Source organism: Leopardus geoffroyi, chromosome E1, assembly GCF_018350155.1.
Source record: "Leopardus geoffroyi isolate Oge1 chromosome E1, O.geoffroyi_Oge1_pat1.0, whole genome shotgun sequence".
Taxonomy (NCBI): Eukaryota; Metazoa; Chordata; class Mammalia; order Carnivora; family Felidae; genus Leopardus; species Leopardus geoffroyi.
In genome coordinates, this window is record NC_059330.1 from 60083253 (window position 1) to 60110857 (window position 27605).

The 27605-nt window shown below is 67.2% G+C and overlaps 1 protein-coding gene across 4 annotated transcripts in view; it reads left to right on the forward strand.

Annotated features, from left to right (window-relative positions):
• The window catches only part of BAHCC1 (BAH domain and coiled-coil containing 1), a 63151-nt gene that overhangs the window by 19384 nt on the left and 16162 nt on the right, over positions 1-27605 (forward strand). For 2 of the 4 annotated variants that reach the window (XM_045489852.1, XM_045489853.1), the window contains exons 3-10: positions 7704-7883; positions 17930-18052; positions 21158-22921; positions 23234-23342; positions 23685-23890; positions 24079-24237; positions 24484-25131; positions 26197-27024. In XM_045489852.1, the coding sequence (XP_045345808.1) occupies positions 7704-7883; positions 17930-18052; positions 21158-22921; positions 23234-23342; positions 23685-23890; positions 24079-24237; positions 24484-25131; positions 26197-27024 (4017 nt within the window). The remainder of the gene's footprint in view (positions 1-7703; positions 7884-17929; positions 18053-21157; positions 22922-23233; positions 23343-23684; positions 23891-24078; positions 24238-24483; positions 25132-26196; positions 27025-27605) is intronic. The other 2 variants (XM_045489854.1, XM_045489855.1) reach the window with 2 other exon arrangements.

The following is a 27605-nucleotide window of genomic DNA, read 5'->3' on the forward strand; positions in this document are numbered from 1 at the left end:
CGGTGCCCCTTCTGGCCCCACTCCAGGACCTCGCAGCCCGAGCCAGCCCCGTTCTGGGAGTCAGGCCCTCGGTCCCCGGTCCTTCTCAGGCACGAGGGAGCAGAAGCTGACCTGGGTCCTTGCAATGGCCAGGCAGAGCTCTCCCAGCCCAACATGGTAGCCGACCGCATGGCCGGTGGTAGTGACCCCAGTGCTCACGGCCGTCCCTGCCCGCTGCCCCACGGCCACAACTCTGCTGGAGCTCGCTGACGCACACTAGTGTCTCTCCCGCTTGGCTGTGGGCACCAGGTGCCTGGTCAGCCTGTAGCCTCACTAGGTGTCTTTGGGAGGCGTCTCCAGACCCCTCCACGCCCACCCGAGCCAGCCCAGCTTCCAGGCCTTGTGTCTGGACCTGGGCTGGATGTGGGGTGTCGTCTAGGATGTTCCTCACACCGGGGAGATGTGGCGTCCCCAAGGGCCCCATCCTGAAGCTGCCAGGCTCCGGGCAGGGCAAGAGTCCTGCATTTACTTGGGGCAGCAGAGGGGCTTACGAACCCAGGCTCAGTGATGCTTTAGCTCGGCTCTGAGTGCCGAGAGAACCGCCTCTGTGGCCAGCAGGCTAGGGTGATGGCGTGGGGAGCCTGTGCCCCCGACAGCTGCGGCGCACATGCCTTCCGCTCCGGGGCCAGCACCCAGGTGGGCGTGCAACAGGGGTAGCCTCTGGGTGGGGGCGAGGGGTGGCAGGAGAGGGACAAGTCATGCACCTTGATCTGGGGGCGGTAGGAGGGATAAACAGGTGGAGAAGCGGATAGATGGATGGGTAAATGGAGGGCAGGATGGACGGAGGGAAAGAGGGAGAGAGGGATCCACAGGATGGGGGATGCACCTGCCCCCCACCCCTCAATTTCTCCGGCTGTGCTGGCCTCGGGGCCTCTGCCCAACGCAGCCAGTGGCGGTGCCTTCGCGAGGCTGGGGTGGCAGGAGGAAGATCATAGTCTTTGGGCCCCAGTCCACTGCCAGGCCACACAGGACCCGGTGTCTGGTCCTCCTGGCTGGCAGCGCAGACTCTCCGCCCCCAGGCATGGAGCCTTCCCATCGGGACCCGCCCATCGCGGTCTCCATCCCGTGCCGGCAGGACCAGATCAGACCAAACCCCGAGAGCAGACCTGCTCGGCCCTCTCCACGCCCCCCCCAGCCCACTCGCCTGCCCTCCGGAGTGTCCTGGAGGGGGACGTGCTGGCTGCCCCGCCGGGGAGAGTGTGCAGGGGAGGAAGGCCGTGTGAAGAGAAGCGAGGGGGCGGCCCTCGGCCGCTGCTGCCCAGACCCCCCGGCCGAGGGGCCCTCTGAGTCACTCTCAGCCCCGAGTCCGAGGGCGGCCCCTTCTGCCCAGCCAAAGGGCTAAATTTACCCTTTTAATAAGAACCAGACTTATATCTGATTTTCCTTTTCTTTTATTAGTTCTGGGCTGTTGGTGGTTGGGCCTCCCCTGTCATCTTGCTTCCACGTTTGTCGGCTGGGTGGCTCAGCAACCACAGAATTTTCCTATTATGGCCTGAGAACTGCTGCCTTTGGGCCAGCCGGGGCTTCTGGAAGGTTCTCCTGGGCCAGCGGAGAGGGGCTTCCCATGTGACACACGCATGTTTCTGGGCTGCCTCCACATCCTAGGGCTGGGCCGACCAGGAGGTTCACCCACGGCTTCACAGTCCTGCCTCCTCCACCCGTCCCTCCTCCCTCCCTGTGCCCGTCTCAGGTTCCTCTCGTCCGGCCAGCGTCTCGGAGTCGTGGACGGCAGCCGGGATCCTTGGGAGGAGCCCTCAGGGACTCCTAGGGGCCGTGGTAGCAGCAGGGCAGACCCGGTGTCTGGTGGGACGGAGTGAGGGAATGGGCCAGACAGGCCAACATCTGGGGGCGGCCAGCTTGTGGCCGGAGGGGACCGCCCCAGATCTGGACGATGCGTGGGTCCTGGATAGCCTGCCCTGCGGGGGGGGGTGGGGGGGGTGTCACAGATCAGAGGGGACTTCATGCCAGTCTAAGCTGCTTCTCCACCGCAGAGCGGGGTGGGCTGCCTGTGGGGAGGCAAACTTGGCCACGTGGCCGGCCAGCTGTCCCCCAGAATCCACACGACTCCTGGAGCCACTGTCAGGTCCGGGTGGCTGGGGGCTGAGCAGCCGGCCTGGGGAGGGGCCTGCTCCCGTGCAGCAGGGGCTCGGGCTCGGGGGTCTCTGGTTTGGTGCAGACGACAGGCGAGGGTCCCCTTCCAGCACAGGTGAGCCGGAATGTGCTCCCACTGCCCAGGGCGGGGGAGGAGGTGGGCAGGGTCCTGCGGCCTGCGGCCCCTCCCACGTCACCCCGGGAGCACACGGAACCAAAGGTCGGGGGCCTTTTCCGGGGCCAGTAAGGGGACCAGTCTGGTGGGGGTCTGACCCTGGGAAGCGGGTCTTTGAGGCCCCCCTCTCGCAAGAATCGGGTCAGCCACCTCGTGCGTGTTCGGGGCCGTGCCTCAGACACGTGTGCACATCTGCGTCCTGTGTGCACGCCCGTGGCCAGCACGTACACCCGTGGCCACGAGTGCGCTCCCGGACACGCCCCGTGAGCGCCCACACATGGTCACTGTGCTGCCTCTGTGCACGCGCACACGTGTGCCCGGGCCAGCGGTGGGTTCCAGCCGGGCCGGGACCGTTCTTGGGTGGATCTCCCCCCCCCCCCCTTGCTTCCCAGCCTTTCCATCTTAGTCCAGGCAGGACCAGGGCTGAACGCCGATGGACACTCTCCTTCCTTGTCCCCTGTCCTAGAACAGGAGGGGTGTGGCCAGGTCCCTGGGGCGGACCTCCTGCCTCCTCTTCTCTGACAGCTCCCTCTAGGCCTGGCTCAGCTCAGGAGGGGCACTCTGGCCCCCCAGGCGGACTGCCTGTCCCTCCAGTGTCTCAGCAGCCTCTGGTGTCCTGGGGGAGACCCCGGGTGCCCCCCCGCGCGCCCAGGTGGGCCCTGCAAGGCCTGAGGGAAGTGGGGAGCCTGAGCAGGTATGAGCGGGAGGGTGGGAGCTGGGGAAGCCCCGCCAGTAGCCAGTCAGCTGGGCTTCAGGAGCCTCAGGAGCCCTGAGAGCCCGGGAAGGGCTTGCATCTCGGAGGCGGCCGGCAGCCATCTCGGTGAGGCCTTTCCTTCACAGCCCGTGTCATGGTTTCCAGAGAGGGAGGACGCCGTCCCCGTGGCTCACGTCAGACACAATAAGTGCCCGTTCTGCCCAGCTCTCGGAGGCCCTTCTGTCCACCTGTCTTTCCCCGACTCCCGCTCCCTCTGCCCTCTGCCCTCAGCCTGGGGTCACGGTGAGGAGACAGGCTTCTCAGGAACCCCCACCACCGGACAGCCTGGTGGGGAGATGCGGGCGGGGGGGAGGGCACGGTGGGCACCTGGCACCTCAGACTTGGGGTGCACGGCACAGGGCCACCCGTGTTGCCGCCAGTCAGGCCCGCGGGGGTCTCGGTGGCCCCTAGACGGTAGGCTCTCCCCCGGGCAACACCTGTGCTCTGGGGCAGGGGCGTCCTCAGCACCTTGGCCATGGCAGGTGGGCCTGGCAGACAGATTGATGGAGGAAGACCCCGTTCTCCAGTGTTGCCCGGCCACGTGGTGCCCCCTCTCCAGCGGGCCAAGGCCGGACTCAGTGGTCGCTGGAGGTTCCTGGGGTGTCCGGGGCATTCCAGCTGGGGCAGCTGCGAGGGGCCGGGTCGTCTGGGCCTCGGGGTGTGGGGTCAGATGGGGCTCCGGGGTCGGGGTCGGGGTCGGGGCCGTGCCCAAGGACCTAGGTCGCCAGAGGGTGTCAACCAGGCCTCCCGGGCATGCTGGCTTCCGGAGCGGTTTTCTCAGCCAGCCGGGCGCCCAGGCCAGGCCTCCGTGGTGCTACAGCTGGGACTAGAGCCCCGTGTCTGGCCTGGGCTGGCGGCACGGCGGGCCATGCATGACGCTCAGTACACGGCGGCTCGCCTCTGGCCCTGCTGAAACGTCACACAGCTTCGGGTCCCTTCCCCGAGCTTATCGTGAACGTGGGACGTATCTGTGACGGGAGCTGACAGAATCTCAGGGCAGTGGCCACCATGACCGCTCATACTGGACGGGGCAGCCTCAGGATGGATAGGCCTCGTTCAGACCTCCGCTGAGGCACTGGGGACCCGGGGTTCAGACTAACGATGCCCCGTTCCTTGGTCAGCCCCGTGGTGGCCCGTTGTCTGGGACTGCATGAAAGCAATTAGTGTGAGGCTTGTAGAGCCCCTGGTCTGAGAGGGGCAGTGTGAGTGGCTCCAGGACTGAGGACTAGAGCTCCCAGCCGGGGCGGGGGCGTCCAAACCAGGAACCCCTCTGGCCTTCCCTACTGCTCAGGCTCCCACCGTCCCTTCCCAGGCTGGTGACCGCAGCGCTCCGTGGGCAAGGACCTTGCCAAGAGGAAAGAAGCCTTCAGCCCAGTTCCCGGCCAGACTTGGCCTCGAGGCTCCGGCCCTGGCCCTGGCCCAGGCCGCCTCTGCTCACGCTTTGTCTGGGGCTGGCTACTGGTTGGCGGGAGGGGCTAGGGAGCTGGTAGCCAGGTCTGCCCCAGGCCCCTGCTGGCCAGGCACGCTGCCAGCTACAGACTCCTTGGAGGTGGAGGTGACGATGCGAGCCGGCTGGGGGTGGGGGGGAGGTTCCAGGGGCCATCAGCCCTCTTCCTGCCACCCGGCCCCGCAGCCCACCTGGCAAGGCCTGCGGCACCTTTGGCTGCGTCCACACCTCTAGGCCAGGACGGTGGGGAAGAGACCGAACCGTTCAGAGCAAGGACCGTGGAGCCCGCCGCACAGGGCCCAGGCAGGGGGGACGGGCCTGCAGGAAGCGGGGGGCGGGAATGGGAGCCCCTGGCGGGACCCAGCGCTGCAGACCAGGGTTGTAGGAGGGAGAGGCCACCTGGGTCCCCGCAGGAGTCTCCCACAGCGGCTCAGGGCACGGGGTGTCTGTGTGTGCAGCCGGGGCCGGCCAATGCCTCTGTGACGCTGTTGGGCCCAAGAGCACTTGTGGTGTGGGGGCGATGGGGTCTCCAGCGCCCTCTGCTTCCTTCCCTGTGTCATCCTGTTTGCATGACAAGCCCCTTCTGTTTTCCAGCTGAAAGGAAAAGAGTGGAGAAGGTTCCCCAGGTGGATGTCTGAGTCAGCCACCAGGCCAGCGGGGCAGCCCCTCAGTTAGCAGGGTGGGCAGGGGCAGCCCCGCCACGGGCCGGGGAGGGGGGCTGGGCCGGAACAGTGTTTCAGCATTTCCACTACGTTCCCCACACTGTGGGGCAGGGGTCCCCTCCCTAGACGCAGAGAAGCCAGCTCTCTGAGGGCCCCCGAGAAAGTCCCCTGCGTCAGGAGACGGGCGGTGTGGGGCGAGGTGGGCCCCAGGCTTGGGGTCTCTGGCCGAGGCGGGAAGTGTAGCCTGTCTCCGGTATGTCCCCTGCTCTGCAGAGCTCAGACCAGGGGCCGACTGAGCTGAGGTGCCACCCTCCTAGGCCCCCGTGCGGTGGGACCCCCTTCTGGGATAGGGTCAGAACAGAGCACCCGTGAGTGTCCCCACCCAAGTCCAGGATCAGTGTCCGGAGGAGGGCATGAGGTCCTGGGACCCCCAAGCCAGATTTTAGCCTAGAGGTCCAGTATTGGGCCTCAGGCCCTGCTCCCCACCCGCTGTGGCCCCAGATGGCTGACCCTTGGGGATGTGGCAGGGGGGTTCCGCAGAGGCCAGACCTCTGAGGCCAGAGCCTCAGGCCCGGGAGACCCTGCCCGGGACCCCCCTGGAAGCTTCGGCTTCCCTGGACCCCAGGGCCAGGGGGCCCCGTGGGACCCTGAGCTGCATTTCCTGCCCAGCCTGGAGCCTGGCCCGCCGCTTCGCCCCCGCGGTGTGGGAGAGCTCAAGGTGTGGGCTTCTCAGGCTGAGCTCCTGGAGAAATTCATTATCCAGACCCGGCTTTTGGACTGGGCTGCTTCCCAGTGTCCCGGGAGGAGCAGGGTGGGAGGGACCTTCCTGGGAGGGTGCGGGGGTGGGGAGGCCTGGGAGGGCTGGCCTGGGCGAGGCAGGAAAAGGCCTGCTCATCCTCCAGGCATGGCCCCCCCCCCCAGGTCCCTGGGGCCCAGCAGGGGCCGCCCTCCCACTCCTGCCCCTCCACCCGCAGCCCCCGGAGGCCAACACTTCCCTTCCCAGCCCAGAGTCCCCTCCCCTGGCTGGACGCCTGTGGTCTGGCCGCGGCCCATGGCAGTCCCAGCCCTGCGGTCCGGGAAGTCCCTGGCCCCCGGGCACCTTCGTCCCCTGCCCCTGGGTCTTCCCAGGGTCTCCCTGCATCCTGACACCCACCACAGAGGTCGGCGGGTGCTCCAGCCCCTGGCCACACTCACACACCTGCCTCTGTGGCCGGCGCCCAGGAGAGGCCCCACTCCTCCGTCTGTCCCGTTCACACGCTGGAGGGGAGGGAAGCTGCCAGGGTCCCCACCAGGGCAGCCCCTCCCTCTCCCCTGCTCTGGGCCTTGCCTCCTCTCTGCTGAGTCACCCGGTGTCTGGGAAGCTCCCAGAGCCAAAACCGGGCTGGATGAGGAATCACAAATTCACAAAATCCCCCTGCCTCCCAGGCAGGGAAACAGCTGCCCTGACTCACCTAGGGCAGGGCCTGCAGCCTCCGGGGACCCCCTGAGAACTCCTGCGAACCCCACCAAGCCCCTCCCTACACCCAGCCTGATGGGGTGCTGAGCGCCCAGGCCGCTGCTCCCCATCCCTGGGCTGGTCCCAAGCCAGGCTCACTGCCTGTGAACAGGGGTGACGAGATGGCGGGGTGGGGGCCAAGCAGGGCTGTCCTAACCCCCCACCACCCCCAGGGGCTGCTCCTCAGAGAGCGGTCTGTGTCCGCCTGCGTCCTTCCTGCGCAAGCTGCCGTCGCCATGGAAATCCAGGGAGGCGCGCTCAGCCTGGCCTTGGCCACTGGATTTGGGCAGGGAGAGGGGACACAGTGGCGGGGGTGCAGGTGGGCACGGAGAGCCGGCTGTCAGCGCCAGCGCGGAGTGTCCTGGGGGACAGATGACTATGTGTGTCCGCCTGCCAGGCTGGCCGGGGTGTGACCCTGAGAGCCCCGGGGGGCTGACAAAAAGCAGGTCTGGCTTCATCCTTGTCTCTGCCTCTGCCTCCGTTTCTGTCCCTCTCACCTGGGTGGGGCTGATGAGTCCGTTGGTTGGACCTGGGGAGAAGGTTGAGGACCCCCACTGTGGGGAGGGGCCGGTCCCCCCAGTGCTGCCCAGAAGGCGGGCAGAGGCTGCGGGGCCCACAAGGCTGGAGCAGGGCCCCTGCTGATGCTGGGCCTTTCTGGGAGGTGTGGGTAGAGCGCTCTGGCAGGTGCGCCGGTGGCTGTGGGGCCCTGGAGCTGCCCGCCACCGTGGCCTGGGAGAGTCAGGGGCTCGGCCTCTGAGGAGAAGGCCCACCGCAGAGCCAGCCGCCTGCTGCCCTCGGGCACGGCACTCGGCATCCCACTGATCAGGGTGGGGGCGGGGGGCGGTGCTGGTCGCAAAAGTGCCAACAGTGGCAGGAGGGCACGGGACCCCGAGCGTGTCTGTCGGGAGCCCGAGTGGGCCGTTTCTCCTGCTTCTGAAGACAGAAGCCCCGGGGGTTTGGGGCTCGAGAGTCACCCCTGGAGACGGGCTCCTTGGCAGGCTGGCCCGGTCCAGACTCACCCTTGCCCCCTGTGTCCACAGCCAGCAGCCGCCTGATGGGGAATTCTCCGGCGCCCTCGTTCATGGGCAGCTTCCTCACCAGCAGCCTGGGCTCGGCGGCCCCCGCGCACCCCAGCGGCCCCACCCCCGCCCCCTCGGAGCAGGCCTACCGCGGCCCCCACCCCGCCACCTCCCAGATCTGGTTCTCTCACTCCCATGAAGGTGAGTCCGGGGCCAGGGGCCGGGGGCCAGGAGAGGAAGCCCCCACGCACGGGGGAGGTGGTAATTGGTTGGAAACGGGGGGCGGGCCCCACCAGGCAGTGGTCTTGGCCAGATGTGCACCGCAGATGGGCGGGGGGGGGTGGGGGGGGTGGGGGAGAAGGAGGTGGGGCCGAGAGGGCTCTGGGGGAGCCAAGGAAATGTGGAACACAGCTGGGCAGGCCGGGGCCGGGCTGCACCCTCTGCCTGGGGCTGCGCCCACCTCCCCAGACTCAGAGCGGTATGGGCTCCAGATGTGCCAGCTGGGAGGGAGGTGTGTGGGGGGGGAGAGAGCTGTCAACATGCTCCTGCAGCCACCTCGGGGGCCTCGCCCAGAGCAGAGCCCCTCCCGGGCCCCTGGCCTCCCCTCGGAATGCGGCCCTGTGCACGCAGGCCTTGCGGCCGCCCAGCAGGACAGCCCCGGGGGCCCCTCGGGGACTCTGGGGCTCCCCTCCGGTTTCCCAACCGCCTGCTGTCTGTTCAGCCCCCTCGCACTGGGACGTGTGCGGCAGCCCGGGCCCGTGGCTGCTGGTATCCGTGCGGCCCGGGAAGGGTTAAGCCCGGCGGCGGTGGCTGGCACGCGGAGAGGTAATTGCAGTTGGCAGCGGGCACAGAGGGCTCTCCGCTCCTGGCACCGGCGCCGCCGTAACTCAGTGACTGCTGAGCGGCAAGCGTTGCGTTTGCAGAGCGCGGACCCACACGCCGCGCCCGCCGTCCGTGTTCCAGGCAGGGAGATTAGCGCCCGGCGCTGCTGGAGAGCCAGAGAAACCTCTTTGTGCAACAAGAAAGGGGCTGTTTTCCAAACAGGACAGGTGACAAGTGAGGGACAGTTGTTAAAATAATCTAGGCTTTAAGCGCTGCGCAGGGTGCACATGTTGGGCAGGCGATAAGCAGCAAGAGGTCTTCTTCCCGCTGGAGGGAGGCCGGGTGGACGGGGCAGGGTCCCCGGCCCAGACTCGCCCCCGCTGCCCGCTTCCCACCCCCGCACTCTTAGTAGCCTCCCCAGGGGGGACCCGCTGGGGCGGGCGGGGCTGGGCGCTGGGGCGAGGCTTCCCTGGCAGCGGTGGGTGGCCCCGCGCGCTCAGTGCCTCTCCCCCTCCCCGCCCCTGCAGCTCTTCCGCCTCTCTGTCCGCCAGGCAAACTCCCAGCCCTGGCAGGAGCATCTGGGAAGGATGTCTGTAGGAGGGAGGGGTGGGGGGGCTGCAGCAGCCACGTGGGACCACCTCAAAATAACGAAGTAACGGAGGAACGGCCACGGCCCCACCCTGGCCCCGCCACAGGTGCATGGGCACACCCGGGCTGGCTGACTTAGTTTCCCCTCCGGCCCGCCCTTGGGGACCTCAGCAGCGCGGAGGGCGGTTTGTGGGCAGTGCCACCTGCCCTGGGGCCCAGGGAGAAGGTGTCCCTGTCCTGCCCCTCTGGGGGCTGCGGGGAGGGTGGGGTGGGAGGCAGCCTGCAGACGGCGTCCTCAACGGCCTCCCGCCACTCGCTTCCCCTGAGCCAACGGCTACATTGGCGGCGTGGCTTTTGGCCTTCAGGGCTCCCCACCGCCCTTAGCTGCAGCCCCAGGGGAGTCCGCTGGCCGGGTGGGGGGGGCCCGTGCGGGCCTCCTGCCTGCCTCCACCCTGTCCTGCATCCCGTAGAACCTTCTTTGAGGCAGGGGCAGCCTGAGCAGGAAGAGGGTCCGTTGCTCCCGCTCAGACCAGCCCTGGATTGCCCCAGGATTCCACGTCATGTGTCCATCCACCTGGACCTCCTCAGGCTGGACGTGCCCACAGCCTAGTGGGGGAGGGCGTGCCTGCCGGGCCGATGGGCTTAGTGGACAAGCACAGGTGGCCAAAGACAAAGGGAGACAGGGTGTGGTTCTTAGCGCCCCCCCCCACTCCCAGCCCCCTGAGCACAGGGCTTGCAGGGAGCAGGGCCCACCCGAGGCCGAAGAGGAGCCTCGGGAGAGGCAGGAGCCCTGAGGGGGAGGGCACCCCCGACCTGCCAGGTCCCACCTGGCGGTAGCCGGGATCTATATGTCCTGGCGACCGTGCAACCACATACACCTTCCAGGCCCGTGCCTCAGTTTACCCCCTCGCCACCTCCTTCTCTCTGCCCTCCGTGAAGCCGCCCCGCCTCGGGATCTCCTTCCTGCGGGGGTTCCCTGCCCTCCGCCCTCCGCCTGTCTGCCTGCTGTAGCCTCGCTCCCCGACAGGCCACGTGGTGCCGGCTGCCTCGCTGTGAGCTTGGAGCGTAAAGGCCGGCAGGCGGGCGGGCGGGCGGGGCCGGAGCGAGTGGCAGCGTTTGCTGGCTGCCTGCCCTGGCAGCGTGCCTGGCTGCTAGTTTGACTGGGTGCCAGCTGGCTCCCCGCGTGCAGGGGCCTGTTTCTCTGCCGTGTGTGTTCGGAGAGAAGGGGGGTGAGGCGGGCGGGGGGCACGCGACACGGCCGGAGCGTGGGGGCCGGCAGGCATGGTGGGCTGCCTGGGCGGGCCGCTCAGAGGTCTGGTCTCCCCCGCGTCCTGCTTCCTCCCACCACAGGGCGGCAGGTGCCCAGCAGAACCTGCTCCCCACCCCCTCCCTTACCTGGGGTGGCCGGGGCGGGGCCTCTGAAATGGCTCTATCTTAAGGAGGGCAGCCAGGCCAGGCCCCGGCAGTAAGTGGGGGCCGGGTCAGGGGAGATGGGCCCACGTGCCCCCCCCAACTCCAGGCAGGACTCCCCACCCTCCCACCGGTGGACCTAGCTTGCCATCTGGGGGGGCAGCCGCCAGGACAGGGGCCCAGGCTTCCGCTTCCCTGGCAGAGCAGCTGGGGTGCAGGGGAGGCACCCTGGAGCTGGAGGAGCCGCCCTGGAACATCTGGCCGGAGGCAGAGCCTGTCTGCCCAGCCCCCAGGCCTCCTGCTCCCCCCCTCCAGGCTCGCCCAAGTGAGGGGTCCTGCCAGAGACTGGACATTCCCCTCCGAGGCTTCGGGTGGGAGTGGGCGTCGGAGCTGGCCCCGCGGCAGGGGTGAGCTAGTGTCCAGCCCGCCTGCCCTGGGGGGGTTGGGGCAGGGGCGGGGGCACAGCACAGCTGGTCCCATTGTCATGGAGTCCGGCCCCCCTGTCCCCACCCCGCCCCCAGCTGCCTGGCTGGGACCACCCACAGGGCCGGTGAAAGGGGATTCTGTTCCTGGGGGCTCCGCTGGGGAGGGGTGGGGCCCCCTGGCTGCTGTGCGCCACAGCCCCGCTACTTGTGGTCTCTTGTGCCACCTGGAGGGGAGCCTTGGGTGGCAGCGGGACGCGTGCCATCGCCGGCTGTGGGCCCCGCTGGCCTCTTTATCCGAGGCCCTACTCCTCCATCCAGGGCTGGGCCCGCCTCCAGGAGCGCTGGGGGCCACACCAAAGTGTGGTTGGATGTTCCCCACTGCTCCCGGCCCCCGGCCTCCCCTCTGCCCCCTCTGTCCCCTCTGAGACCTCATGGGAACTTCTGGGAGGGAGCGGGAGCCTGGGGTCATGTCTGTGTGAGGGACACAGGTGTCACCTGGCATCCACCACCTCCGTGTGACCTCAGAGGCCGTCCTGGCTGCGGAAGCTTCATTTCCCAGAACCGTCTAGAGGGGCTGTCTGATGTAGGTCTCTGCCCTGGACCCCAGCCCCTTCCCCCAGGCCCCGTCGTCTCCTTCTTCCTCTCCTGGCCTCAGTTTCCTCGATAGCTAAAATTGCCTCTGATTCTGCCCCCACAGAACCACCGATGGTCGCCCTCCTAGCGCACCCCGTCCTGGGCTGGGTACGGTGGCCCCAAGGCTGCGGTACCCCTCGCCCTGCCTCCCTGAGTCCTGCCCATGCTGGACGGAAGGAGGAGGCAAGTGGGGGCGGCCGGCTGCTCTGAGATCTGAGGACAGAGTGTGGGGAGGGGCCCGAACTCCCCAGATCCCAACACAGAAATCAGGGCTGCCCTGCGGATAGGCCATATCCGGCCAGAGGGAGGTCCGTCTCTTGTGGACCTCTGACCCCTCCAGAGCCTTCATGGGGCTTTTGTGGCCGGCCTTCTCTCACCCCTCCCCACGCCCTCATGCCCTGGCAGGTCTCCTCCGTGGCCCCAGCCCACCACCGTTTCCTTCACCGTTTCCTTCCTCTTTACATACCAACTGGTTGCTGAGGGCACGGGTCCCACCTGATCCCTGTGAGGCTAGTCCCCGGCGGGCTCACTGTACTGGGCCAGCCTGCCTAGCCCTGGCTTGGTTCTTGCAGCCACAGGTGGCCCTGAGGTAGGGATGCCAGGGCCAATCCCTAGCTCTAGGTCAGGCCAGGTAGCACGCCTGTGGTGCTCAGGAAAATGATGCTTTGTCCTGCTGCTGGCCCAGGGATGGTACCTGCCTCGTTAACTTCAACGAGCAACCCCGCGATATGGGGGGCGGTTGTTCACCCATTTTATAGGGGAGGAAACAGGTTCGGGAAGCTGTGTGGTGGGTTTTCAGTCCAAAGAGTCTGACCGGGGGCCATCTGGTCCTCTCTTTCTCTTGGCTGCCCTCTGAAGCCTGTCTCCCTCTGCCTTCCTTGTGTTGGGAGTAGATGTTCCCCGTTTCCAGCTCCTGCTGGTCAGCCAGGCTCTTGGCGTAGAGGCTGCTCTGGGACCCCGGCCGGGGTCCCTGCCCAGACAGCCGTGGGCGGGGCAGCACCACGCTGGACCAAGCCCAAGGCCCCTGCCCCTCGTAAGGGTCATCATCACTGCTCAAGAGCTGTATCAGCCTTAAGTCCACAGCGCCCGAGAGGCTGGGAGAGCCAGCGCACCTCTGAGCCTCAGTTTCCCCATCTGCAAACCGCCCTCACCCTTCAGACCCAGCGTGACACAGTCAAAGCCAGCAAGTACGAAGCATTTGCCGCCGACCGCGCTGTCTGGCCTGTTCCCCGCGGCAGCCGTCCGCTGCTGGGCCGGGGGCCGCCGTTTGCAGTGGGAGCGTGTGTGGGGGCAGCACTGGCTGGGCGAGGGGGAGGCCCCTTGTCGCTGCCTGGGCACATGGACATGACTGCACGGGTCCGAGCAGCCAGGATCCCCCAGGTGCAATGACCTGAGTGTGGCCAGGACGCCCCACCCAGGGGGCTTGGAGCCCTCCGGAGGGCAGGGTGCAGAGCCTGGGCCAAGAGGTCTGGGCAGGGCAGGCGGCAGCCCCCCTGCATTTCCCGGGCAGCCAGTTGCATGGTGGGATGTCAGCGAAGGTTTTGGGGGTGACGCCGGTCTGCCCCCAGCTCCTAGCTCTGAGGGGCTGTTGTCTTTCCCGGCTGGAGGCCTGCAGCGATCTGGGGCCCCAGCCCTCCCAGGCCTCCCCTCCTTCCGAGGGCTCTCCCCTAAGCTGTGCTGCCCGAGCCTCCCTCCTTCCTGGGAGCACGTGTCAGGAGCCCGGGACTGTCCACAGGCCGCCCGGATCCTGGCCAGGCTGCCCGCTGCCTGTGCTCCAGAGACGCCTGCAGGAGCCTGGCCCCTTCCCCCAACACCTAGTGCTCCTCCGAGCCTGGGAAGAGACCGAGGCTGCCAGGCCCTGCGCCTTGGGCCGCGGGGGGCAGTGAGTATGCGGGGAGCGCCTGAACTGGAAACTCAACAGGTGGGATGGAAGAGGAATCCACACGAGCCTGCGCTTGGCCGCCCGGCTGCGGAAGGCTGAGGCCTGGGCACTCCCCGAGGGCCGAGCTTCCAAAGCCCGCCCCCTCCCAGAGAAGGGGTCTCACGCAGGTCGTCCCAAAGTCCAGGGGGACACCCAGGGGTCTGGCCACCAGGCGTGAGGGGGCCTGTGGACAGAAGCAGGGAGGACCAGGGGAGGGGCTGTGGCAAGGTTAGCGCTCCTCCCCGGGCAGACGTGATTAGCCGATCGCCGCACTCGAGCCGCCTGTAGGTGCAGCCTCAGAATCCTTCTTAACCCAGTTCTGGCCTGTCCCGATCATCTGGTAGACTTGACGCCACAATGGAAACCCGCTGACGTCCTGAGTGAAAGGGGCGTCTCGTGGGAGGGAGCCGGCGTCCGGTCAGTGTCGGGCATTGGGCCATGACCCCTAGCCTGGTACCTGTGGCAGCATCCTAAATTGTAGCAGTGCGTCAGGGCCCCAGGAGCAGGGGCCATTTGCCCAGCCGTGTCCCTGGGTGTCTCTGTGGAGGTCATCGTGGGTGAATAAGTGTGGGATCCTTCAGGGCTGGCAGGAGGTGGCGGGGGGGGGGGGCGCTGCTGGGCTCCATCTGGGGGAACTTACCCCTGCTGATCCCCAGAGAGGGCCTGACCCAGGGGAGATGGGCTCTGATTGGTCAGATGGGCAGTTGAGCTGCTGGGAGCCCGCCCCGGGTGGCCAGTTGGGCCTAGTGGTCGTGTTGTGGGGAGCTGCCCTTGGGAGCTGATGCTGGGATCAGCTGGCAGCTACAACCTGAGGCTCGATGGCCGGTGAGAACTTTCCAGCAATTGGAGCCTCAGGATAGGGGAGGGAGTCATCCTCCAGGGAGACAACAGTGGCCCGGGGCACAGGGGCGTCTGTTGTCGAAGGATCTTGTCCTGAGAGCCGGGCAGGACGTTGGCGGGGTGAAGGTGGTTGGAGCCTCCCAGAGTCTGCTGAGCGTGCTGCCTCTGTGTGGAGCTCTGTGGGCCTGGGCTGGGGCTCCCTGGCCTCCCCGCCAGAGAGCCCTGGTCCTCTGGTTGGCTGGCCCCACACCGCAGCCCCCCCCGCCCCAGACCTGGCCAGGAGCATGCCTGCCCTCCAGCCTCCCGAGAGACCCAAGAGCAGTCCCCAGCGGGCAGGATGCCCATTTCATCACACCCATCGGGTGATGGCCTTGACCCTCTAGGGTCCCCCATTTTCACTTATGTCGTGGGGTTGAGTGTCCTGGCAACTCACAGCAGCGGGCAGGGTGGACGGTGTCATCGGTGAGACATCCACTGAGGCCCGGGACCCCTCCCCAGAGCTCCATCAAGAGCCTCAAGAGCCTCCAGGGCCTGGAAGGCAGTGGGAGGCCAGGGACAGACCTGGGGCCCGGCTCCCCACCGTGGGCCGTTGCTTAACAGATTTGCCACCTGTCAATTAGCTCCCACCTCAAGGATTACGAGGGTCTGGAACGGGGTCCTGGACCACCATATTCCCTGCAGGAATGTGGGCTCCTGGGCTCCTGGGCATCCAGCCCCTGCCCCTCTCCCTGCACCCCGAGCCGTCCTGAGAACCACAGCCCCCGCCCTCTGCCGTGGCCCCGTCAAGGACCCACAGCGGCCCTGCCTCATGCCTTCTCATGACAGCTGCTGTGGTTTGTAAAATCAGCTTTATTTCCTTCAGTTCAGAGAGGATGATCTCGGCGAAAAGAAAGGGACCTTTCTATGCTTGGCTGGGAGGCCCGCTCCACATCCCCGTCTAGTCCCCCCACCCATGCCCCTTCTGCTGCTTTTTCCTTCTCCCCCAACTTCCTCCCCACAGCTCGAATCTCCCTGTGGGATCCCCGAGGGCAGGGCCTCAGGCAGCTGGAGGTGGGAGGGAGTCCCCTGCTCCCTGGCCTGGACTGCCACCAGCTCCGCTCAAAAGGAGAGGGGCTCGGACAGGCACCGTAACACCGAACACCCACCCCCCGACCCAGGGCGCCGCAGGGAGGGGCTCCCCGCTCAGCCAGCGGACGCCACGGGTGGGCGGCAGGCCTAGACCTCCCGAGGGGTCACGGGGAGGCGGGGGGTGTCCACGCCCGGGAAACGGGTTCTGGGAAGGAGGAATTTACAGACTTCTGTTTACCAAAACGAGGCCCCGTAAAACATTTAACAGCGGCCAATTAAAAGGGGACAGCTGCGGTGGCTTACCACCCCGGCCCCCGCCCGCGCGGCACACACAGGCCCCGGCCCCCCGCCCGCCGCCCCCGGCTGCTCCCGGGCCCGTCCGGCTCTCAGCTTTTGTCAAGTCTCCCAGGAGCTGAGTTTAATCTAGGGAACAGCTGTTCCAGATGCGTCTCCCCACACAAACTAGGCCAGTTGGCCAGGCAGGAGGGGGCTAGGAGGGGACAGGCCGGGGCGGTGGCTGGCACCTTTCCCGAGCCCTCACATGTGCCTGGGGACATGAGCCCTAAGCAGAGAGCCATCCAGGGACTTCTCCAGCCTCCAGATGGGGGCTGCCGGGAACGTCCCTTGGGGACAGGGTTCCACAGCTCCACCTCCGAACCAAACTGCATCATCTGGGTCTGAGGGACCGAGCCCGCTGGGATCAGGGTGCAGGCCACCCCATTCGGGCTGGGGGATCCCAGACGGCCCCCATTTGGTGCTGACCACTTTCCATTCCAAGCTCTGCCCCTGCGGCTGCATTCTTACCTCTGAGCTGAGCTACGCAGCCTGATCCACGGTGGCACAGCGCACCCCCCGCCCTGCCCCCAGCCTCAGGCCTGCCAGGGGCCTCCCGGGCCCCTGGTGCTCGCTGTGGGCTCCAGGGCTGACCCCCGCTGCCTCCACCGCCGCCCCCGGCACTGAGATAGAGCCCCCACGCCGGCCTCCACACTCCACCCTCCGCCTCTGCGGCCTCTGTACCCAGGCAGACCAGCCTCAGGCCGGGAGTAATGCCCCAGGCCCCGTGGTTCTGGCACCGCCCCTTCTGGAAAGGTGTTTCCCAGAAGATACTCCGTGGGGTGCTCAGCCACCAGCTGTTACAAAGAACGTTCCACTCGAACAGCAGAGGGCTTCTGTCGTAAATGGACTCAGGGAAGCAGTTCATGGGCAGGATGAAATGGGGATCTCTGCCCCGGGACTCGTCGTCCGGACTCCACTGTGACACTAGGAGGGGTGCTGGTGCCCGTTCCCCAGGCATGGGGCTCACGGCTCCCTTTTATCAAGGGCGACAGGCCACACACACCAGCCTGGGGGGCCAGCCTGCCCTCCCCGCCCAGGACTGCTGTCCGCAGGGCCCCACTCGAGCTCCTCCTTGTCCCTGTGGCCGCTGCTCCCCGGGGAAGACCCTGGATGGCTGTTCCCTCCTCACAGCCAAGGCCACCTTGAAGGGTGGGAAGGCGCTCCTGGGAGCTGATTGCTCCTGGGACAACCATGGGGTGAGAGAAACTCCTACAGAGCACGTCCAGAGCGTCACCTCCAAGCAGGAGTCTTAGAGTAAGACTGTCTCCTGCCTGCCCCAGCTGTGGGCCCCCACCCCCGCCCCTCCCTGCTGGGCCACGAGGGGGAAGGACCAGCGGTGAGGAGCCCCAATCAGGGCGGCTGGTGGCCCTGGACATCCAGCAGACACAGCTCCCCCAGGCTGTGCTTATGCCTGTCTGTCCTCGTCCCTTCTGGGGACAGGGTGTGCATCCCAGGTGGCAGGAGCCCCCAAGGTCCAAGGCCAACAGGTGGGGCCGGCTCCAGGGTATGGCTGGCGTTCCTGTGCTGGGCAGGGCCAGGCCCCAAGGACGGTTTAGGCCCCAGAGGGACGGAGAAGGGCCTGCCTGGCATGACTCAGACCCCAGGAGGGGTGTCAGGGCTGGGGGCCAGCTCCCTCTGTAGATCTGCGTGGAGGCCGGGCCGCTGGAGAACCCGCCATGCTGGCAGCCCCAGCAAAATGCGAGTCGGCACCCCCTGACGGCGCCAGCCCCAGGGTGCAGGCTGCCCGAGCACTTAGGTGCCCGTTGGATGGCGTGGGCCGAGGTGGCACGTGGCCCTGGCTGTCCTGGCTGGCAGTTCGGCCTGTGCAGCAAGGGCCTCCGTCCAGCATGTGTGTCCGCTGCGGCCCCGTCCTCCCAAGATGCCTCTCCGAGAGGAGCTTTTGTTGCCCTGCCTCAGAGCTCCCGCCGTGTGCTACTGGGGGAGGGACCGCAGGCGCCCTCTCCCATCTTCCTCTCTCCCAGCCCATCAGCAATTCAATTTGTGCCGCACCAGAGGGATGGTGTTAGTCGAGTCAGAGTTAATATGATGTATTGATGGGTTGATTTCCCACCGGCGGGCTGTATACCAGGCTCTGCGGGGCGCCGCTCGCGGGCCGCCCACCGCTTCTCCCCTCCCTGGGGTCAGGGCGCATGCGGGCCGGGGCCTCGGGGGTGCCTCTGCAGCCAGTGTCCTTGCTCCTCCAGCTCCAGGGTACCCCAGATTTTCGGGGAGTCTGGCATCCACCTTCCTACCCATGAGCCACTTGGATCACCATGGAAACAGCAATGTTCTCTATGGGCAACATCGTTTCTATGGAACCCAAAAAGGCAAGTGCTGGCTTGGGGCCTCGCTGGGGGTCTGGGGCGCAGGGCATCCGGGAGGGCGGGGCCGGGCGGGGCTGGGGGCTTCTGGGGTACCAGGTGAAGACGGCCAGCCTGGGCAGACCCTCCTCTCCGGGTCTCAGGCCACGGCGGGGTAGGGACCGAGGACAGGGAGCCTGCTTCTCAGGCTCCCGGAGGATTTAAAGTCTCAGGACCATGGCCAAGAGGCAGGTCATGTGCTGGGGTTAGGTGCACACCCTGAAGACACAGCCATGCTGTCTGGACGTCTCCGGCTCCAGTGGAAGATTCCCAAACGACCGAAGCCCCTAAGGGGTGGTGCCTAGCCCCTCGGCACCTAGCCTTGACCTGTACACATGATTTCCCGATCCCCACCGCCCTGGGCACCTCAGGGGGGAAGGATGCCATCGGGCGGGGGTGGGGGGGAGGAAGCCCCCAGAAGCCTGCACTTCCTGCCTCACCCAAGCTGCACACCTTGGGTGCAGGGCCTCAGGTCAGACAGAGGCTGCAGGCTGTGTTGGGGCATCAATGTGCCCCAGCAGGCAGAGGAGGGGCTCTCATTCCATCGGCAGGAGGGGGCCCCCAGGAGGTGTCTCTGGAGAGGGGACACCGAGGTCAGGGCTTTGCTGATGAGAAGGCAGGGCTGACGGGACCGTGGGGAGGGTGTACGTGCACACGTGTGTACGTGCATGCGTGCCCTCTCGGGGATGCACACGCACTCTCATGCAAAAGCCCAACCTCAAGGTCATGGATCCCATCGGGGAGCCCACAGGAGATGTGGCCACCGGGGGAGTGGCTGGGGCCTTCAGTGCCCTGTCTCCTAGATTTTTCCTGGATGGGATCACATCTCATTTGCATTTTAGGAAGGTTTCTCTGGGGTCGTGCCAGTAGATGGGCAGGGAGGCTGTTGGGTTCCTTACCATGTTTCAGATGACAAGTGATATGGACTTGAATTGGGGCATGGGGGTCCCACTGGGGGTGTGAAGGGGACATGCAGGTCAAGAGGTCCTAGGTGAGCCCCATTCATGGCCAGGCTGTGGGAGGGGTGCACCTGCGGGGGAGCAGTTCAGAGGGGAGGGGTGAGTTCGTCTTCCACACAGAGGGACTTTCCCAGGGGTATCCAGGAGGTGGCTGGACACACATGGTGGGGAGAGGGGCCAACCTGGGTGAGGACACACACAGCTCCGGGGATCCCAAGGAGCCCCAAGCCTGGGGCCCTCAGTGGAGGCAGAGGAGGGGACCACAAAGCACCCAGCAGGGTCTGGCTGATGGACAGGACACCAGGCTGGGCTTCAGGACCTAGCAGTTCAATCAGAGTGTGCTGAAGGGGACCTCAAGGGAAGGAAGGGAGGCCCCCAGCAAGGTGACCCCCAGTGAGGCAGTTTTGGGGTGGAGCCTATGGCCAGTGCTCATGTCCTCCTAGCCCTGCCCCAGTCCTTTCTCCCAACAAGCTTCCCACTCCCGGACATTGGTGTGCCTTTGGGCCGGGCGGGGCAGCTGAGGTCCGGAAAGCTTTGGCCTTGACCCAGCCGAGGATGGGCTGGCTGGGATTGATTCGGACAAGGGTCGGCCTGTGCCAGGGCCAGGAAAGCCCGCCACCCCCTGCCCCAGGAGATGGGTAGGTGAGGGATGCTCCCCGGAAACCAAGTTTCCCGCATGTGGGGCCAGGTGCTCTGCTACCCAGCCAGAGGACAGCCCCCACCGGCCCCAGGCGGGGTCCCCCAAACTCCCACCCGTGCAGCCGTTTTGACAGCATTTGTCAGGGGCGACAGCCCGACCCGGTGACCCCGAGCCCAGAACTGCCCTTGCAGTAATGGGGCGCTCGTGGCCTCTCGGCTTTCAGTGCTGTGGTGGAGCCCCACCCAAGAATGTTTTGGTTTCGGAAATCAAGCTAATTAGGTTTCACCCAGGCTATTCCTCCCCGGCGCCCCGCCCCCTGCCCCCCTCCCTGCCAGTTTTAATTAGCAGGAAATTGACAAGGAACTTATGTGCATGAGGACAGTTTTACAAGTTCCAAATGTTTCTTTGTTCCCCCTTGTCTGCCCCCTCGGGGTACCCCAGGTCCACAGAGACAGGAGCCCAGCTTTGGGAGCAGCGGGCGACCCCAGGGCCAGCCTGGGACCCACATAGAGAGCGTGGCCCCAGGCTGGAAGGGCTGGCCAGCCTGGGCTGGAAGGGCCAAGGCTGGACAGCAGGCCACGGCCCGGCCCAGGGAGCTGGGGGTACACTGCCCCCTACTGCCCACCACCCACCGCCAGCCTCCATGGGCCCAGAGCTGTGGGGGCTGCCAGCTGCGATCACTTCCTCTTCTCCCTTCAAAGCATCCCCGGATCCCCCGGCCTGAGGCGCCCACAGTTAACATGCAGAGAGGAGCTGGGGGCCTGCCAGGGTGTTCAGGAGGTAGGCGAGCGGGGTCCTCCGCCCCCAGCCCATCCTCAGACTTGGCCTCACTTTCTCCTGGGTCTTAGCCCTTACAGGGGCCTAGTCAGAGACGGGCATTTCGCAGTCCACAGTGCACGGTCCCGCTTGCAGTGGCCGGGTGTCCGGGCACAGCCAGCGGTGTGGTGGCCACATCACACCACATGCTGTGTGCCACCGGCCACTTAGACAGCCCCGAACCGTGAGTCAGCGACCTCCCCTGCTTTTAAGGTTCTGATGGCCGATTGTGAGGCCCTGGCGTTGCCTGGGGCGGGGGAGATGCCTGTGGCCCCGTGCCCCTCCCGGCTCTAATCCCTGTGGGTGCCGGGCAGGGCAGGGGCCCCGGGCCATTCACAGCTCCCACCTCCCGGGGGGCCGAACGCGAGTCAGAACCTTCCTAGGGAGAGGGAGTTAGTGTTTACCCGGGGACAGAACGACGATAAAGTTCTGGAGACGGATGGTGGTGGCGACTGCACGGCACCGTGAAGGTTCGCAGTGCCAGCCGACGGCGCACTTAAACACGGTTAAAGTGGTAGACCCGACGTGAGGTCTCTTTCACAACTTTAAACCTTCTCAGACGGTAACTGCCAGCAGGCGGTGGACAGGCTCCTGGAGCCTGTGTCTTGGGGAAGTCCCCCAGCCCTCCGGTGACCGCGCGCTTCTCTCGGCACGCAGATAACTTCTACCTGCGCAACCTGCCCCCCCAGCCCACCCTCCTGCCTGCCAACCACAACTTCCCCGGCGTGGCCCGAGCCGCCCCCGGCCACCCCATCAGCTCCTGTAGCCGCGACCGAGGCGAGGCTGGCCCCCTGCAGAAGGGTGCCAAGGAGTTCGACCGCTTCCTCATGGGCAGAGAGCTGGGCAGAGAGAAGGCCGGCAAGGCTGCGGAGGGCAAGGAGAGGCCGGCAGCGGGGGAGGAGGACGGCGGCAAGGAGCGGCACAAGCTCGTGCTGCCCATGCCGGCAGACGGCCACTGCAAGGACGGCGGCGGGGCGCCCCGGGGCGCCTGCGAGGGCCGCCCCAAGCACCTCGCCTCCTGCCTCCTCAACACCAAGGTGCTCAACGGCGAGACGGGCAAGGCCTCGCTGGCCAGCTGCGCGGGGGGCATGCTGGTGCGGCCCGGCGTGGGCGTCGCGGCCTCCGGACGCTGCACCAAGGAGGCGGCGGGCCCCGCAGAGCCCGGGCCGGCCTTCAGCGAGGGCCTGGAGAGGCGGCAGACGCGGTGCCAGGCCGCGTCCTACGCGGTGCCGTCTGGCCTGCCCGCCGGGCCGCCCCCGCCCCTCAGCACGGCCACCGGCTCCTTCCCCTGCTTGCAGCTGCACGCGGGCCCGGACGGGCTCTGCCCGCTACAGGACAAAGTCCCCCGAGACCTGAAGGCCAGCGGGCCCACCTTCGTGCCTTCCGTGGGACACCTGGCCGACAAGAGCCGCCCCTTTCAGGCAGCCGAGGCCTGTGCGGTGGCAGGTGACGGCAAAGACCGGCACCTCGATGGGGCCTTGGCCCCTGAACACGCTGTGCCCTATGGGGTCTCCTATGCTCACCTGAAGGCCGAGGGCAAGACCGAGCGGCGGCCTGGGGGCTTCGAGGCGGCTCTCAACCCCCGGCTAAAGGGCCTGGAGTATCTCAACAGCACAGGCCCCGAGACCCCCTTCTCCGGGCTCCCCAAAGGTGGTCTGGACAAAAGTGGCTACTTCGAGCTGCCTGCCCACTCACAGGACTGTGCCCGGCCGAGCCACCAGGACCCGCTGGGTGGGAAGGTCGCCCAGGCCTGCTGCACTTTAGATAAGACCGCCAGCAAGGAGGCCCCCTCCGGTCCCCCTGGGGCCCAGAAGGTGGCCCGGATCCGGCATCAGCAGCACTTGGTGACCCCCGAGGTGGAGCCAGGGGGCAGTGGGGCCGAAGCCAAGCGCACGTCCCTGGAACTGGCGTCTCTGGGCTATGGTGGGCCCCACCTACCCCCATGGAGCATCCAGTCGGGCCAGGGCACTGCCATGGCCATTGGCGAGGAGCATAAGGCTGGCACCTACCTGGACCCCTTTAGCGGCAGCCTGCAGCAGGCCGCACTCCTGCCCCAGGATCTGCCCGCCCCACCCGATGAGGTCTCGGCCATGAAGAACCTGCTCAAATACAGCAACCAAGCGCTGGTCGTCGGCCAGAAGGCACCCTTCGTGGGCCTGGGTGGCCTCAAGGCCAGCTGTGCCCAGCAGGATGTGAAGTTCCCCGCCTCCAAAGGCCCAGCCCAGGCCCCGGGCGAGGCAGAGAGGCCCGACTGTGCCCGAAGCCGGGAACACGACACCCCACACAGTGACGCGGAAGTGAGGCAGCCTCCCGTGGGCATCGCGGTGGCCTTGTCCCGGCAGAAGGACACGGTGAGCCGGCCCGAGACGGCCTACGGCACCAACACCGGGCGGCAGGGCCGGGCAGCCCCTGCATTCAAAGGTAGGCCCCTGCGCAGGGAGGGAGACAGGGAGCGTGGCCGGCCTGCTCTCCTCTGCCCATCCGGAGCTCACAAAGGGCGGGCCCTGGACTCACCCGCCGTCCCCGCCCCACGTCTTCGGTCCCGTCCCTCACTGGGCTGACTGGCCCGCCCCCATCCCTCGAAGCCACCACTCCCCACACCTGCCTTCGGCAGAACCCCCGAGGCCCATGGGGCGGGAGACCCTCCCTCGGTTTGTCACCCCCTTGCCCTGCTTGCTTTAGCCTCTGGCTCTCCGGCCGCCCGAGCCCCTGTCCCTTCTGCCATGTCCGCAGCAGGAGCTGGGCCCCGCTCCACCCACGTGCTGGACCTGGAGGCTGAGGAAGAAAGGGCACGCCTGTCCGAGGACCGCCTGGGGCTCGCCGGCCGGGAGCTCCTGCTTCAGTGAGAACAGGGCTTCAGCTGCCGCGGGGGCGGGGGAGCCGGTGGGGGGGGGGGAGGTCAGGCTTTGTGGCCTGACTCAGGCAGGTCTGCCTACCCCCACCCCGGGTTTGCTGGGGTTTCTGCCTGTGTCGAGAGGAGCTCTGCGAACTTTTCCCTCTGCTGTCGGGGCCGCTGTGGGGGTGGAGGCCCCCGATACTGAGGCCCTCCCTATCCTGTGGTGTACCTGGGACCTTCTGAGCCCCACTCTCTCCTCCAAGGTTGATGTCCACAGGATGGGGTGGAGGAGGTGGGTAGGTGGCCAGGCGGTTGGGCTGAGCCCCCTCCACCCTCGGTGATGCACAGGGACAAGGACCGCCTGGAGTTCTCCCGGATCCACCCGCCCGGCAGCTGCCCCGGAGACCTGGCCCCTCATCTCATGATCGCCAGCGGCTCCTCGCTGCAGAACAGCCAGCTGGGCGGGGACCCAGCCCCCCACCCCCACCCTGCCCACCCCCCGTGGCTGCCCCGCACCCGCAGCCCCTCTTTGTGGATGGGGGGGCATTCCTACGGTCAGTGCTCCCAGGGCAGGTGGCGGCGGGGGGGGGGGGGCGGTGGGGGGGGGGAGGGACAGCCAGGATGCCTGGGGCAGGGCATGCGTCCTGACCCGGCTGGACGGTCCTCAGCCTGGTGTGGGAGGCCCAAGAGTGTCAGGACCCGGTGCTGCATGCGCCCTGGTGACCGGGCCTTGTCTCCCCAGGCCTCGGGCACCCCGCCCTGCACCAGAACTTGCCCCCCGGCTTCGCCGCCTCTGTGCCCGGCTCCATACCCTCCGTCTTCCCCCTCTCCCAGGACAGCCCTGCACAGCTCGTCATTCTGCCCTCGGAGCCCACGCCCCACACAGCCCCCCACGCGCTTGGTAAGAGCCTCCCGGGCCGGCTGTTTGTATGGGGAGGGGGGTGTGGGAAGTGGGTCTGGAGAAGGGAGCAACCCACACGGCCATGGGGACAGTGAGGCGGAGCCACCCGCCCATGGCCCAGGCCCAGGAAGCAGGCGCGAGGTAAGTGAGGGGCGGGGAAGGGGCCGGCTCAGGGGGGCTGGGGACACGGGGCGCAGGGCCCCGTCCTGGCCCGTCTGTCTGATGGTTCCTCTGCCCTGCCCACAGCTGACGTCATGGACCAGGCCTCACTGTGGCCCCCCATGTATGGGGGCCGGGGCCCCGCCTCCCACGTGCAGCACCCCGGCCAGCTCCCCGTGTACTCGCGGTCCCAGCTCCTGCGCCAGCAAGAGCTCTATGCCCTACAGCAGCAGCAGCAGCAGCAGCAGCAGAGGGCTGCGCCCGTCCAGGTACCTGCCCCAGGGCACACCCAGCGGGGACCCAGGGCTCCTTCCTCCCTCTCTGCTCCAGGCTTCCCCACCCCCCAACGCCCTGAGCAGGGGGTCGAGCCGGCTGAGCCTCTCCCTCCCCGCCAACAGCGGAAGCCCGAGGACCACCACCTGGAGCAGGAGGAGCCCACCCAGGAGAAGACCCTGAAGTCCACCCACAAGCCAGTTGCCTTAACCCCCACAGCCAAGGGCACCCCCTCACCTGCCACCATAGGCCCTGCCAAGCTGTCCCCTTGCTGCCACTCGCCTACCCCGAAGCCCCCTGCCAGCTGCCCCACACCGCCACCGCCACCGCGTCCCGGAGCCTCGTGCACTTTATCCGTCCGCCCCTCGGGCAGCCCCGGGCCCGGCTCCAAGCTGCCCAGCTCCGAGGACAAGAGTGGGGAGGGCCGGCGGTCCGGAGCCGACCTGAGCGCGTTGGAACCAGGTGAGAGTGGGCAGCGCTGGGCTGACCTTGGCCCGCCCCCTTCCACTCGGAGGCTTTTCTCCACTTCCGGGTGGGCAGAGCTGAACTGAGGGGGCTACCTGGTTTGGCATCTGCAAAGGCCTTCCAGGTAGGGCCCAGGGCGCTGTTCCTTGTCCTTCCCCGTCCACAATCCTGGATGACCCATGCGGCGAGCACTGAGGGACCCCACCACCTCCTCCCCAGTTCCTGGCAGACGGGGCGGGGATGAGGGCTGGGCTCAGCTGACCGGCAGTGGGGGCTACGGACAGTGAAGTGCCTGGCCTGCGGGGGCCGGTGGCAGGACCTGGGCACAGCCGCGGGACCGGCTCCCGTCCCTGGCTCCGGGTCTCGGCGAAGCGGGGCGAGGGAGCTCCTCCTGGAGCCGTCTGGGCCCCTGCCGCCCACCGCCCGCCCGCCGCACCCCTTGGCTCTCGCTGTCCCGGAACGAGGCCCCACGTTGACGCGGCAAGCCCGTGTGGCGAACGTAAAACCCGCCCCCGTCCCACAATAAGGAGACTGAGCCAACAGAAGTTGTGTTTTTGTTTTTGGGGGGTTTGGGTTTTGGGGTGGGGAGTGTTGCTAGCTTTTTTCCTCTTAGTTTTTTTGTTTTTTTTTTTAATGCAGTTAATGGGGCATGCTTCCGACAGGCTGCCGGCTCGTTCTGGTTCTGAGAAAGCCTGGTCCAAGTATCTTGTTTTAAACCATCCCCCTTCTGGTTAGCCACAGCACGCCGTGCCCCAGAGGGCCCCTGCACACCCCTGTGGACCCCTGGGGCCATGGCGGGAGCTGAGGTGGTCACAGCCGTCTGGCCAGGGAGAGCGTCCTGGGCTGGGCTGGGGGCACTCGCTCCAGGGACCTCCTCTCCTGCCCTCAGGTGCCCCCTGAGTGTAACGTGTTCCCTGTCCTCATCCCACCTGTTTCGAAGGCAGAGGGCAGGCTGGAGACCCTCCCTCCCAGGTGGCAGTCGGGGATTTGAGGCCACCCTCTTGGCACAGGGCCACTCGTGCCCCCAGCTGCCCTCTCCTGACAACATTCCCTCTTTCACAGACCTGCCTCCCGGATACACGTGCCCTGTGGCCAGCTCGGGCTTCTCCCTGTCCCCCAGCGTGCACTCTCCTGACCTCTCGGACCCCAAAACTATGCAAACCGCAGCTCCCAGGGTCCAGCCTGAGCCAGCGAGGACGTTACTACCCGGGGAGCTGCCCGCCCAAAGCCCCCAGAGCCCACAGGAGCCGGGGTTGCCCTTGGGGGCCAGGGAGGCCACCCAGGACCTTGCCGCCACCCCCCACCCTGCCGAGCGGGGACCCTTGGGGAAGGCAGCAGACCTCAGCCCACTGGAGGGGCTTCGAGAACTGCGATGTGGGGCCCTCCTCGAGGGAGGGGGCCCCGAGGCCATCGGCCAGGCTCATTCTACTCAGGGAGGGGCTGCAGAGGAGGGGGCCGCGGTGGAGAGGGGCACGGACGTGGGGCCAGGGCCTTCATCGGGGGCCAGCGCCCCGGCCCCCCAGCAGCCGAAGAGCCCAGGTGGCCTCAGTGAGGCCGGGCCGGGCAATTGGCAGGCCCCCAGGGAAGCAAAGCCGGAAGAGGGGGCTGAGTATCAGGAGGTCGAGCTGCAGGAGGAGGAGGGCCGGGGGCCAGCTTCCAAGAACAGCCACCTGCCCAGGGCACTCCCGGGCCTGGACGCCCTGGTGGCCGCCACCATCGACCTGGGGGACCTGCCAGGTGTCAGCCCGCCGGGCCCACAGCTCGCCGCTGCCCCTGGGCCCCCACGCACAGGCCCCTCGCCCTGTAGCTCAGGGATTCATGGAATTGCCCTGCTCAGCGAGCTGGCCGACCTGGAGATCCAGCAGCAAAGGAGGGAGCCCGCCTTGCGAGGTAAGCACCACCCTGTGAACGCTCTGGAAGATGGGCCCTCGGGGCCAGGACTGCACCCTGACCGTGGTTTCAGAAGGACAGAGTCTGGGTCAGCATGCCCCGTGTATGTTGCAGTGTCCACAGCGCCCCATGGGGGCCTTACAGTTGTCCCCATACGCTGTCCCCCGGTCACATTACGAGGAAGCCAAGACCCTCGGGGGATGAGGTGGCTGAACTGGGGCCTCGCCTCCGGGAAGGCAGAGGAAAGCCTGTGTGGCTCCTGGCCCGAGGCCTGCCAGGTCTCCGCTTAGGACGCACCGGCTGTTGCCTCCCAGGCCCAGGGGAAGTGGTCCAAGACTGACCACGTGTCCCCCGCAATGTCACCAGGGCCGGGGTGCCGGTCCTTCCTGTCCCGGGGCTGAATGCAGGTTGAGATGCTTCTGGGCTCCCGGCCCCAGAGGGGCCCCAGGGTGCGGGCACAGGGCCTGGTGCCACCCCATGGTGAGCCCTGGACTGGAGCCCGTGGGGACCCCACACAGGCCAGCCAGGGCAGTCGCCCCAGAGGGGCCCCCTGAGGAAACCCTCGCGCGGGAGCACCCCCA